We start from the raw sequence: 12,870 nt of genomic DNA on the forward strand, positions 1-12,870 counted from the left end.
CGAAGGACACCAGAAACAAAATTGTAGACCTGCACCAGGCTGGGAAGACTGAATCTGCAATAGGCAAGCAGCTTGGTGTGAACAAATCAACTGTGGGAGCAATAATTAGAAAATGGAAGACATACAAGACCACTGATATTCTCCCTCGATCTGGGGCTCCACGCAAGATCTCACCCCGTGGGGTCAAAACGATCACAAGAGCGGTGAGCAAAAATCCCAGGACCACACGGGGGGACCTAGTGAATGACCTGCAGAAAGCTGGGACCAACGTAACAAAGGCTACCATCAGTAACACACTACGTCGCCAGGCACTACGATCCTGCAGTGCCAGATGTGTCCCCTTGCTTAAGCCAGTACATGTCCGGGCGCGTCTGAAGTTTGCTAGAGAGCATTTGGATGATCCAGAAGAGGATTGAGAGAATGTCATATGGTCAGATGAAACCAAAATAGAACTGTTTGGTAGAAACACAACTCGTCGTGTTTGGAGGAGAGAGAATGCTGAGTTGCATCCAAAGAACATCATGCTTTGGGGCTATTTCTCAGCAAAGGGACCAGGATGACTGATCCATGTACAGGACAGAATGAATGGGGCCATGTATTGTGAGATTTTGAGAGCAAACCTCCTTCCATCAGCAAGGGCATTAAAGATGAAACGTGGCTGGGTCTTCCAACATGACAATGATCCCAAACATACCGCCCAGGCAACGAAGCATTTCAAGGTCCTGGAGTGGCCTAGCCGGTCTCCAGATCTCAACCCCATATAAAACCTTTGGAGGGAGTTGAAAGTCCGTGTTGCCCAGCGACAGCCCCAAAACATAACTGCTCTAGAGGAGATCTGCATGGAGGAATGGGCCAACATACCAGCAACAGTGTGTACCAACCTTGTGAAGACTTACAGGAAACGTTTGACCTCTGTCATTGCCAACAAAGGATATATAACAAAGTATTGAGATGAACTTTTGATATTGACCAAATACTTATTTTCCACCATAATCTGCAAATAAATTCTTTCGAAATCAGTCAATGTGATTGTCTGGATTTTTTTTCTCATTTTGTCTCTCATAGTTGAGGTCTACCTATGATGCCAATTACAGGCCTCTCTCATCTTTTTAAGTGGGAGAACTTGCACAATTGGTGGCTGACTAAATACTTTTTTGCCCCACTGTACATATGTGAATACAATCGTGCTTTGTGACAATAATGTGCTACATTAAATGAATATCGACACATATATGTAAATAAACTACATATACCAGTGCTAAATAATAATGTATCCAAATACCAAATGAATCATATAAACGGTGAATTGTCCCTTTAATGCTCCAAAATCTTCTAATGTGCTTATGCAATATGCCTCCTGTGCATCATATACCATCAAGCAAGTGTCCCAAAAAAAGGTATCAAATTGCTGGTGAACTGTCCCTTTAAGACAGCTGTGCTCCAAGTGAATATGTGTGATCACTCTATTACCTGTATATACAGGTGAAGCTCGAAAAATTAGAATATCATGCAAAAGTTCATTTATTTCAGTAATGCAACTTAAAAGGTGAAACTAATATATGAGATAGACTCATTACATGCAAAGCAAGATAGTTCAAGCTGTGATTTGTAATAATTGTGATGATTACAGCTTATGAAAACCCCAAATCCACAATTTCAGAAAATTAGAATATTACATTCAATCAATAAAACAAGGATTGTACATAGAACAATATCAGACCTCTGAAAAGTATAAGCATGCATATGTACTTAATACTTGGGCCCCTTTTGCAGCAATTACTGCCTCAATGCGATGTGGCATGGAAGCCATCAGCCTGTGGCACTGCTGAGGTGTTATGGAAGACCAGGATGCTTCAATAGTGGCCTTCAGCTCTTCTGCATTGTTCAGTCTCATGTCTCTCATTATCTATGGGGTTCAGGTCAGGCGAGTTTGCTGGCCTATCAAGCACAGTAATCCCACAGTCGTTGAACCAGGTTTTGGTGCTTTTGGCAGTGTGGGCGGGTGGAGAATGAAAATGGAAAATTAAGTCAGCATCCCCATAAAGCTCGTCTGTGGAAGGAAGCATGAAGTGCTCCAAAATCTCCTGGTAGACGGCTGCGTTGACCCTGGACTTAATGTAGCACAGTGGACCAACACCAGCAGATGATATGGCTCCCCAAATCAACACAGACTGTGGAAACTTCACACTGGACTTCAAGCATCTTGCAGTGTGTGCCTCTCTATTCTTCCTCCATACTCTGGGTCCATGGTTTCCAAATGAGATGCAAAAGTTGCTCTCATCAGAAAAGAGGACTTTGGACCACTGAGCAACAGACCAGGTCTGTTTTTCTTTAGCCCAGGTAAGACGCTTCTGACATTGTTTGTTGTCCAGGAGCAGCTTGACAAGAGGAATACAACATTTAAAGCCCATGTCCAGGATGCGTCTGTGTGTGGTGGCTCTTGATGCACTGACTCCAGCCTCAGTCCACTCCTTGTGAAAGTCCGCAACACTTTTGAATGGCCTTTTCCCTGACAATCCTCTCCAGGCTCTGGTCATCCCTGTTGTGCTGCTTGTGCACCTTTTTCTTCCACACTTTTCCCTTCCACATAACTTTCTATTAATGTGCTTTGATACAGCACTTTGGGAACATCCAACTTCTTTTGCAATTACCTTTTGAGGCTTTCCTTCCTTATGGAGAGTGTCATTGATGGTTTTCTGCACAACTGTCAGGTCAGCAGTCTTTCCCATGATTGTGATTCCTACTGAACCAGACTGAGAGACTATGTATGGCTTAATTAGCTGATTAGAGTGGGACACTTTGAGCCTAGAATATTGCACCTTTTCACAATATTCTCATTTTCTGAGATTGTGGATTTGGGGTTTTCATGAGCTGTAAGCCATAATCATCACAATTATGACAAATCACAGCTTGAACTATCTTGCATTGCATGTAATGAGTCTAGCTCATATATTACTTTCACCTTTTAAGTTGCATTACTGAAATAAATGAACTTTTGCATGATATTCTAATTTTTAGAGTTTCACACACACACATTTTATATATATATATATACACACATATACACACACACACACACACACACGGTGCTCCTGTGTCACTTACAAATGTGAGTGCGTTTTAACATTATTTTAATACATTTTGGATATACTTCACTATATGGAGCCTTTTTTTCATTTATTTGCAGAGTGTTTTGGAGCTTAGATGTGCTGAAGGAGGTGGAGAGCTTTTGTACCAACATACCCTCCTGGGTTAAAGGGAAAGGCGCAGTTTGATGTGGATAAGCACTGAGGGGTGACGTGCGTGCGTACACTTGGACCACAGCAGTCTTAAAGGCACCATTTGTTTTTTTTTGGGACACTTGCTTGATGGTATATGATGCACAGGAGGAATATCGCAGAAGCACATGAGATTTTGGAGCATTAAAAAAAAAAGGGGACAATTCACCGTTTATATGATTCATTTGGTATTTGAACACATTATTATTTAGCATTGGTATATGTAGTTTATTTACATATATGTATGATTAATTTAATGTAGCACATATTATTGTCACAAAGCACAATTGTATTCATATATGTACATTGATTTATTTAGCACTGAGTTTATAGTACTGTGCTGCATTTTTTTTGATTTATGGTTTATATGTGAGATCACATCACATTACATGCTAGCTGCAATATTTGAGGTACAGGAGATACATTGCGCTGTAGGTATTTCATACACATATAATTCAGGGCCGCTGGTTCTGGTATTCTAAGGCCTCATGCACACTGGACATTTTGCAGCTGCTTCTAGGGGTATCAGGCATGTTTTTTTTTTCATGCTTCGAAATTACCCTGCATGTTAGTCTATGTATCCATGCACTCATAAGCTCTTAGCAGCAGAAGAAAAAAAAAACCCACTGCCAGTGCGTCCAGGAGCAGCAGAGATTTGGCAGAAAAATTGCTTGATGCTGCTAAACACTAGGCGCGTTTATTCATTTTAATGGCCAGAATAACATTGTTATTCTGGCTAATGAAATTAACATCCAAGCTCTTGACGCCTGCAAATGTGCCTAAATGTTTTAGACACTTTTACAAGCCTTTTTTTTTTCTGCCAAAACGTTGCTGCTAGGAGGAAAGATTTCAAGGAAAGTTAGCCAAATTTCCTGTGTGCCTGAGGCCTTAACAAAGAAGCTGACGGAAGGGCTGGTTGCCAGGGACACGAGTAATAGAAAAGTGACAGCAGAAAAGCGCCCTGGCAGTCCATCAAGTCTGCCATTTTTTTATTGGGTAACTTTTTTGTCTGAGTTTTGTATTTGTCCCAAGCATGCTTGAAGCCAAATACGGTTGACTGACTCACTAGTATGCTGGAAGTCTATTCCAAGCATTATCTATTCTTTAAAGTAAACTTTCTAAGATTAGTTTTGAACTTTCCTCCAGTTTGTTTGAGATCATGTCTGTTCTTGATTTCATATTAAAAATACTTCCCTCTTGAACCTTATTCACCTCCTGTATTTAAAGGTTTCAATCATGACTCCCCTTTCCCTTCTTTCCTCCAGACTGTATTTAGTTCCTGTAGTCTCTCCTGATTTTTAGGTTTTATCCCCCAGACCTTTTGCCATTTTTGTTGCATGTTCCTGGACTTGTTCTATCTTATCAATATCTCTTTTGTAAGCAAAGTCTCCAGAACTGGAAAGTATTCTAAATGAGGTCCAACTAAAGATCTCTATAGAGGAATCAGGACCTCCTTCCTCCTGCTGGTGACACCCCTAGTGATGCATCATAGAATTCGATTTGCTTTTCCCACTGTATGGCCTCACAGTTTGCTCATTTTGCAATAATTTGAAATAAGCGCCCCCAAATCTTTTTCTTCTGTAGCGCTAGCCAACACTGTAGCCCTGAACTTGTACTCTATCATGGGATTATTTTTCATTTAGAAACATTGAACTGCAGTGTCCACTGCTTTGACCAATCTTCCAGCAATGCCAAATCATGTTCCATGTTTCCGAGACCTCCAGGGATATCAACCCTATTGCACATCTTTGTATCATTAGCAAAAAAGACATAACTTACCTAACAAAACTTTAGTTATCACTTACATATAGATTAATAAGAACAAGACCTAGTACAGACTCTTGTGGTATACCACTAGCGGCTGGTCTCCATTACAAAAGAACCCCATTTACAACCACACTCTGCTATCCATCCTTTAGCCAACTGCATATCTACTGAACCACCCACGAGTTAGGCCGTAGCTTATCCAATTATGTATTAGATCATTATGTGGACCTGTATCAAATGCCTTGGTGAAATCAGGATAGGCTCGGGTCAAGCAAGTTGTGTGTTTTTAAGCAATCAATTATCTTTTTCAGGAGTGATTCCATTACCTTGACTACAACTGATGTTAAACTCACTGGCCTGTAATTGCCAGCTTCTACCCTGCTACCCTTTTTGTGCATACATAGATACAATATTAGCTGTTCGCCAGTCATGGAGAACTTCTCTTGTAAGAAGAGATTGAGTAAAAAGATCTGTTTAAAAAAGGTCCAAACAACTACACCTTGAACTTCTTAGAACTCTAGGATGAATACCATCAGGGCCCATTGCTTATTAATCTTCAACAGTCAGTTCCTTTGCTACCTCTGTCTCCAGAAAGCCTAAAATAGAACTGCCATTTCTAGAACGAATACAATTCCCCAACTTGTTATTGCTAGTACAAATCGGTTTCTTAGAAGAAAGAATAGAAGTAATTGTTTAATTGGGTTGCTACATCCAGGTCTCTCTCAACAAGTGCTGTGCTCAGTTTTCATTTTAGTGTATTTTTTCCTTCTATTGCTGATGTACATAAAAAAGGTTTATCTCCTAAATAGATTTAGGAACAAAGTGTTGTCACTATCACAGGAAGTGCCTGAAAAAGGCTCTTAAATGGACCGATTACCAGGCATTGTTTTAATAAAAACTAGATTTTTAGTGACTGAAAATGTCTTTTGAAATGAACCCCTTCACGACTAAGGGTAAAACAAATCTAAATGCCTAAGCACAATTTTGCAACGTTGACATGTGTTAGTAAAACCGTACATATCATCACAACTACTTTGTACATCCAGGTGAATTATACCGCATTTTTTTCAGGACAAATTGGGCTTTCATTTGGTGGTAAATGGTAATGGATATCTCCTTTTTTTTTTTGTTATTAATCAAAGGAAACCTGGCCCAAAATAGTGAAAAAAAAAAATCAATCATTTTTTTTTATTTAGCTGTGTTTCTTATTACTACCATAACCTACCTCCAAAGAACAACCCAAAATAAAATTCTCCAGCTCGACAATCGCAGCGACACCATAGATGTGTGTTATTTGTGGTTTGTACCCATAGTACAGCCCAGAAACAATAGTGCGCATTTTGTTTTTGTCTTTTTTTTTTTTACCTAAAAACACACCGACATTGACACGAACTGATACCAATTTTTTTTTTTTTTTTTTTTTAAATCATGACCTTTGGACTTTGACCCAAACAATAACCCTGGCACTGTACTAGATCAAACCTTAAATCGAGGTATTTTTTCTTTATTTTTTTACAAACATTTTTTTTCTCTCTATGCCATACATGAGATACAATGTCTCTCTTCCCCATTCATAGAGAGAAAAAAAAACAAAAAAAAAACAAGGGGGCCGGGCTGCACAGTGACTGATCACTGTGATAGCCAAAAAGATATCACAGCGATCATGTGACCCGGAATCGGGAGTCCCGGGTCCCAATCGTTAGAAAGGGACCCAGGGCTCTCAGTGACACTGCGGTCTTTGTGCTGGGAGTGTGCAGTACCGCGCACTCCCAGCACAAAGACAGATATGCAAATATGCGGCCCCACTGAAAAAAAGCCCAGTTCTGTGAGGCCGCCTAGTTGTGTGATGTTGTAGTCCAGGGGTTAATGTACATTACCATGTTAAAAAAAATTTAGAAATATGGTTTACATCTCTTTTAAGCTCTCTCTTCTATACTTTTTAAACTGTGGATTGTATTTTCTACATAAACTGTGACATAAGGTTTCTCATTATATGGACGAGCTCTTAAGCTCCATTCACACGGATGAATTCCAATGTCAAGAATCTGATTTCGGCTGTTGGGTTTGACAGCTTTGAACCAAAAGCTGAGGCTGCATAATCCATAGGAAACAATGATACATTATTTGTGGATGTTCGCACAGCTAGTGATTACCTGTAGTGATTGCGGCTGAACAGTCTATCATTGCACTGTACAGGCTTGGTGGCCGTAGCCATCTGCTCACCATACAATAGGGTACTTCACATATATTCCCATGAGAAGAAGAAGGTGAAAGAATACAAACTCGATGCCATAAAATTTTCAATTTTTCCTTTTATTTACATTGACTCTAAGAAGCAAAATGGTAAAATGAAGTTAAATACAACATAGAAGACACATAAAACATTTTATTTTGTCCAGCTAACTTTAGGAATGTCATAATGCTCTGTCAGGGTGTCCAGATGACGATTAAAGTCCTGAGGAGAGAAAAAAAATTAAATAAATACATTTTAAACTCAACCTTTTTTTTTTTTGAGGATGGGCACATTAGACGCACACATCTGGGAATTACAATCCAAAAATCAACCAGCCACTCGAACTTCCTAGATATCTAAGTGCTTCTCGGTTTACATTACATGATCAAGGCAGACTTTAGAAAAAGGTGTCAAGCGTATGCTTCTACATTTAAAGGCCTGAAAGAGTGACAAATTAAAGATGCCCTGAAAATTTCTTAAAATGAATGTGAACAAATTAAAAGAACCAAACGTTTCAGCCTACACATACATACAGATAAAATTACTGGTTTTCACCCACCTCAACTCTTTGTTTGTGTGTTTTTGAAGCTTTCTTCAAAATTCTTTCCATTTGCTGCAGAAAAACAAAAGTCAAGTTTCAGAATGCATAAATATTCTGCTATATCCAACTTAAAATCTTTTTTATTGCTTCAATTTTGGGCTTCCTGGCAATCAGTCACCGAATGTAGAATAACAGATTATTATTGGAACGGTTAGGTCATGTTAAAATTAGAGCTATATATGGTATGCAGTTTAAAATGGCCCTAGCGGTAAAGGACCAAACTTAATCTGTGCCTTGTGTTTAAACCTTGCCACATTGCTGAACCTGGCCACTGTAGGTATCCTATATTTCCAGGTGTGTGAATACCTTGCCACACTGTGGTATCTTCCTCTGACTCCTATGGCAATACAGGTCATAAAAACCCACACAAGGAACCACAGTGTGCAGTGAGGGAATAGGTGTTTGACATAGCTTGACCTGATGGGATACCCAAGGCAGCCAGGTTCAGCAAGGTGGCTAAGTTAGCACATTAACCACCAAAAAGAAAGGCATAAGGCAACCTGTTTTACAGGCTGGTTTTAGCTTAGTTTTATACCACAGAGGGAGGGCCACTTTAAAATGACCCCGTCACAAAATGAAAATGCCCCAGAAGGGTTTCCCTGCAAATTAGGTCAACAAAGGCTGCATATGAATGGGTTGTAAAAATGTGTACAGTACTGTAGTGTGTGAACCCCATATGTGTATAACAGAAAGCAGATACAGATCTGCTCTCCTTTATAAAATGAGCTCCTCACCCTGTAGAGACATGGATGTCGAGAGGAATTACTGAGTGCAGCACGATACCAGAAGATTGTCACTCCTGGAAGTGTTGGTTTCTGGAGAAACTTCAATCAGCAATTTCTCTCCAGTGGAGCCATGTATGACAGCAGGAGAGGTATGAATTTCTTCTTTTGCAGGAAGACTTTTTTGGGCAAATTTATTTTTGCATGAGGGTTGACATTTAATTACAGCCAAGCTGAAACAAATAGCTACATGGAAATGCCACCAACAGACTGAATAGAGGAGAACTATCAAAAACCCCTAAAATCTTAGAGGATCCCAAAGACTAACCAAGGTAATTTCATCCATCTTTAAAGCAGCAAACAATCTATACATCCTGTGTACCTCGGTCAAGACAAAAAGCTTTGATTAAGGCTACAGGATATAATTGTATAGAAAATGCAAAGCAAACCGTTTGCCATTAATAATCAAGACTAAGGAGGTGAAGAATCTTCATAAAGATGACACTAACCATAGATATTATCCGAATGGAACCAAAAGATTGATTTAGCAATTCTGAAATATGAAATTTTTCACGCTAGAGCCAGAGTACTATATGGAAATCAACCTCCATTGTCTTGATTGAACGTATCTGCCATATCTATGTAGGAGGAACAAAAAGGCAAAAAAACAAAACAAACCCCAAACAAAACTGTACTAGGTAATTCACTTTGCGACTTAAGGAAGTAGGAACATGTTCAAAGAATAAAAGTACAGTTTTTAAGAACTTTCCTGAGCACAAAAATAGCAAATAAAATATTTTAGCAAATACAATTGCTACACAAGCCAAAATGTTGAATGTTCTTAAAAAATACCCTTTCAATCTACAGCCATTTAAATTTTCTGTAAAATTTGATATAATATGGCAAACTGGAAGCATTCTGTGCATACAATACATATATTTGTATTCTGTACATAGAATTACATTTTGGTGAGATACTCCCTAAGGGTTAAATACTTCTAATGGGATGCAAGTTGTCAGCTGATAATACTGAAACACAGACACTCATATTTAGGAATTAGTTTTCCAAGGACATACAGTGAAGGAAATAAGTATTTGATCCCCTTCTGATTTTGAATGTTTGCCCACTCACAAAGAAATGATCAGTCTGGAAATCAAATGGTAGGTGTATTGTAACACTGAGAGACAGAATAGCAACAAAAAATTCAAGAGAAAATGCATGTCTAACAAATGATGCACTGATTTGCATGTTCATGAGGAAAATAAGTATTTGATCCCCTATCAGCAGAAGTTCTGGCTACCTGGTGTCTTTCATACAGGTAACAAATTGAGATTAGCAGCAGTCTCTTATAGGGAGTGCTGCTAATCTCATTTTGTTACCTGTATGAAAGACACCTGTCCACAGGAGCAATCAAACAATCAGATTCCAAACTCTCCACCATGGCAGAGAGCTGTCCAAGGATATCAGGGACAAGATTGTAGACCTTCACAAGGATGGACTGGGCTTCCAAACTATCCCCAAGCAGCTTGGTGAGAAGGTTGCAACAGTTGGTGCAATCCTTCATAAAACAGTTGGTGCAATCCTAAATGGAAGAAACACAAAACTACTGTCAGTCTCCCTAGGTCTGGTGCACCATGCAAGATCTCACCTCGTGGAGTGTCAATGATCATGAGAACAGTGAGGAATCATCCCAGAACTACACGTGAGGATCTTGTCAATGATCTCCAGGCAGCTGGGACCACAGTCACCAAGAAAACAATTGGTAACACTACGCCGACAAGGATTGAAATTCTGCAGTGCTCGCAAGGTCCCTCTGCTCAAGAAAGCACATGTCCGGGTTCGTCTGAAGTTTGCCATTGAACATCTGAATGATGCAGAGGACGACTGGTTTAAAGTGCTGTGGTCAGATGAGACCAAAATCGAGCTCTTTGGCATCAACTCAACTCGCCGTGTTTGGAGGAGGAGGAGGAATGCTGCCTATGACCCCAAGAACACCATCCCAACTGTCAAACATGGTGGTGGAAACATTCTGTTTTGGGGGTGTTTTTCTGCTAAGGGGACAGGAGAACTGCACTGCATCAAAGGGATGCTGGACAAGGCAATGTACCATCAAATCTTGGGTGAGAACCTTCTTCCCTCAGCCAGGGCATTGAAAATGGGTCATGGATGGGTGTTCCAGCATGACAATGACCCAAAACACATCGCCAAGGCAACAAAGGAGTGGCTCAAGAAGAAGCACATTAAGGTCCTGGAGTGGCCTAGACAGTCTCCAGACCTTGATCCGATTGAAAATCTGTGGAGGAAGCTGAAAGTTCGAGTTGCCCAATGTCAGCCACCAAACCTTAATGACTCGGAGAGGATCTGCCAAGAGAAGTGGACCAAAATCCCTCCTAAGATGTGTGCAAACCTAGTGGCCAACTACAGGAAACGTCTGACCTCTGCGATTACCAAACAAGCAATTTGCCACCAAGTACGAAGTCATGTTTTGTGAAGGAGATCAAATACACATTTCCCTAATGAACATGCAAATCAGTGCATAATTTGTTAGACAGAATAGCAACAAAAAATTCAAAAGAAATGCATGTCTCAGTGTTACAATACACCTACCTTTCGATTTTTAGACCGATTATTACTTTGTGAGTGGGCAAACATACAAAATTAGCAGGGGATCAAATACTTATTTCCTTCACTGTAGTGGAAATTACAGCTTTCTTAAAGGATATGCTCCATAAAGTGAACTTGAAACACGCTACACCCACATTTAGGGTGTAATGTGTAACATGCTCCAGAACAAACCACCCCCTGTGACAGCGAGCAGGCAATCCTCTCCCTGCACCCAAAATCACATTTTTAAATACAGTGCATACAGCAGCATCATGCTTTCATAGTAATCTGTGAAAGACAGCAACAAGTCCAGTCTGTCACTGCATTCATTCACAAGCCCTGCAACTTTCAAAATTATGTCCTGTACAGGAGGTATGGGCTGAAAGGTGTAAAGCTTGTCTGCAGTAGCCTGACATTGGATCCCTGATGCAATGTTTTACAGGCTCCTGTTTTTCCTTTTATCTGCAAAAAATGTGCATTTATTTTTTCATAAAAAGTAACTTATCCTTTTAAAAAAAAAAAAAAAAAAAAAAAAAGACAGAACAGTATAATTAAAACATTAGCATGCACTTCTTTCTACTCTCAATAGAACAGTAATACTTACTAATTATGGCTTCAGAAAAAGTAAGGTCCTGTGTCCAGCGGCGTATTTACCACGTGGCAAACAAGGCACTTGCCTAGGGCGGCACCTCTCCCCAGAGGAAGGAACACATACACCATGTGAACCAGCTGGGATCACAGAGAGGCTGCAGGCTGCTTGATGGTGTATGTAGAGCCGGACTCTTTCCAGGGGATGTCAGGAGCTGTGAAGATGGGTGTCTCTCTCTATCGCCAGGAAGGAGGGGGGGTAGTAGAAAGCTCTCCCAGATGGAGGGCAGGGGTGTTATTGGTCAATGTCAGGCTCTCTCTGCAGGAGGGGGGTGTTGGTCAGTGTCTGTGGGGGTAGACGATATTTGTGTTGCCTAGGGCAGCACTAAACCTAAATACATCACTGCCTGTGTCGACTGTTTTTTTGTTCATGCAAAAACTGCTCATTTCCCCATTCAACTGAATAGGAACCATAAAGCAGGTTAATTGAGCTAGAAGGAGGTCAAGTACATATCAAATGCACCTGTAAAATTCAAAAAGACCTCAGAAAGACCTGAAAATCAGCTTACTCTTTTCTCTTGCATTTTTTCAAATGCCAACTGAGCTGGTGTTCTTTTATCTAAAGCCGGCTTCTTTTTTTCCTCCTCATTTTTCTTGCTGGTCATAATTTGCTGTATGATTTTGTTTTTGTCTTGGTCCTTTTTCTTCCTAAAAAGTAAAAATGTACATTGTAAGTAACAAAATAATTTAGTTACATTGTGGTGCAGCACTATAAAACATGGAGAGAAGAGTAGCAAAATGTAATCCACTACTTTCAAACAGCATGCAAGTCTCAAAGAAGCTGCCATCAGAGCTCACCTTAAAGCAGAGCTCCAGTTAAACCCAAAAAATAAATGTCAGCAGCTACAAAAACTGTAGCTGTTGACTTTTAAAAAACAGCCACTTGCTGTCCCACAATCCAACAGAGTACTTCACAGCTGGGGGACAACTTCTGCTTCTGATCACCCAGGGGTCCGCAGAGGAAGTGGGAGCAGGTACCTGTCAAAATTGGGTACACACTCCCCAAATGTGCCAATT

The 12,870-nt window shown here is 40.1% G+C and overlaps 1 protein-coding gene across 1 annotated transcript; it reads right to left on the reverse strand.

Annotated features, from left to right (window-relative positions):
• Positions 1 to 7,339: 7,339 nt before the first annotated feature.
• Positions 7,340 to 12,656, reverse strand: FAM32A (family with sequence similarity 32 member A). Its single transcript, XM_089657092.1, has 3 exons — positions 12,363 to 12,656; positions 7,838 to 7,891; positions 7,340 to 7,500 (listed from the first exon to the last, which is right to left on the reverse strand). Exons 1-3 carry the CDS (start codon positions 12,639 to 12,641, stop codon positions 7,432 to 7,434), a joined length of 402 nt encoding a protein of 133 aa, XP_089513218.1. The 5' UTR covers positions 12,642 to 12,656; the 3' UTR covers positions 7,340 to 7,431.
• Between the last annotated feature and the right edge of the window lie 214 nt (positions 12,657 to 12,870).

This window comes from Staurois parvus, unplaced genomic scaffold (assembly GCF_062004578.1).
Source record: "Staurois parvus isolate SC_StPar_1 unplaced genomic scaffold, SC_StPar_1.0 ptg000964l, whole genome shotgun sequence".
Classification (NCBI taxonomy): Eukaryota; Metazoa; Chordata; class Amphibia; order Anura; family Ranidae; genus Staurois; species Staurois parvus.

What these genes read in the sequence shown, in the direction of transcription:
- FAM32A (XM_089657092.1), bottom strand. Translation starts at nt 12,641, where the DNA reads ATGGCAGCTTCTTTGAGACTTGCATGCTGTTTGAAAGTAGTGGATTAC. An exon ending in AAAAAATGCAAGAGAAAAGA is followed by an intron (nt 7,892 to 12,362) that starts GTAAGCTGATTT and finishes GTTTTTCTGCAG; the next exon opens with CAAATGGAAAGAATTTTGAA. An exon ending in CACACAAACAAAGAGTTGAG is followed by an intron (nt 7,501 to 7,837) that starts GTGGGTGAAAAC and finishes TTCTCTCCTCAG; the next exon opens with GACTTTAATCGTCATCTGGA.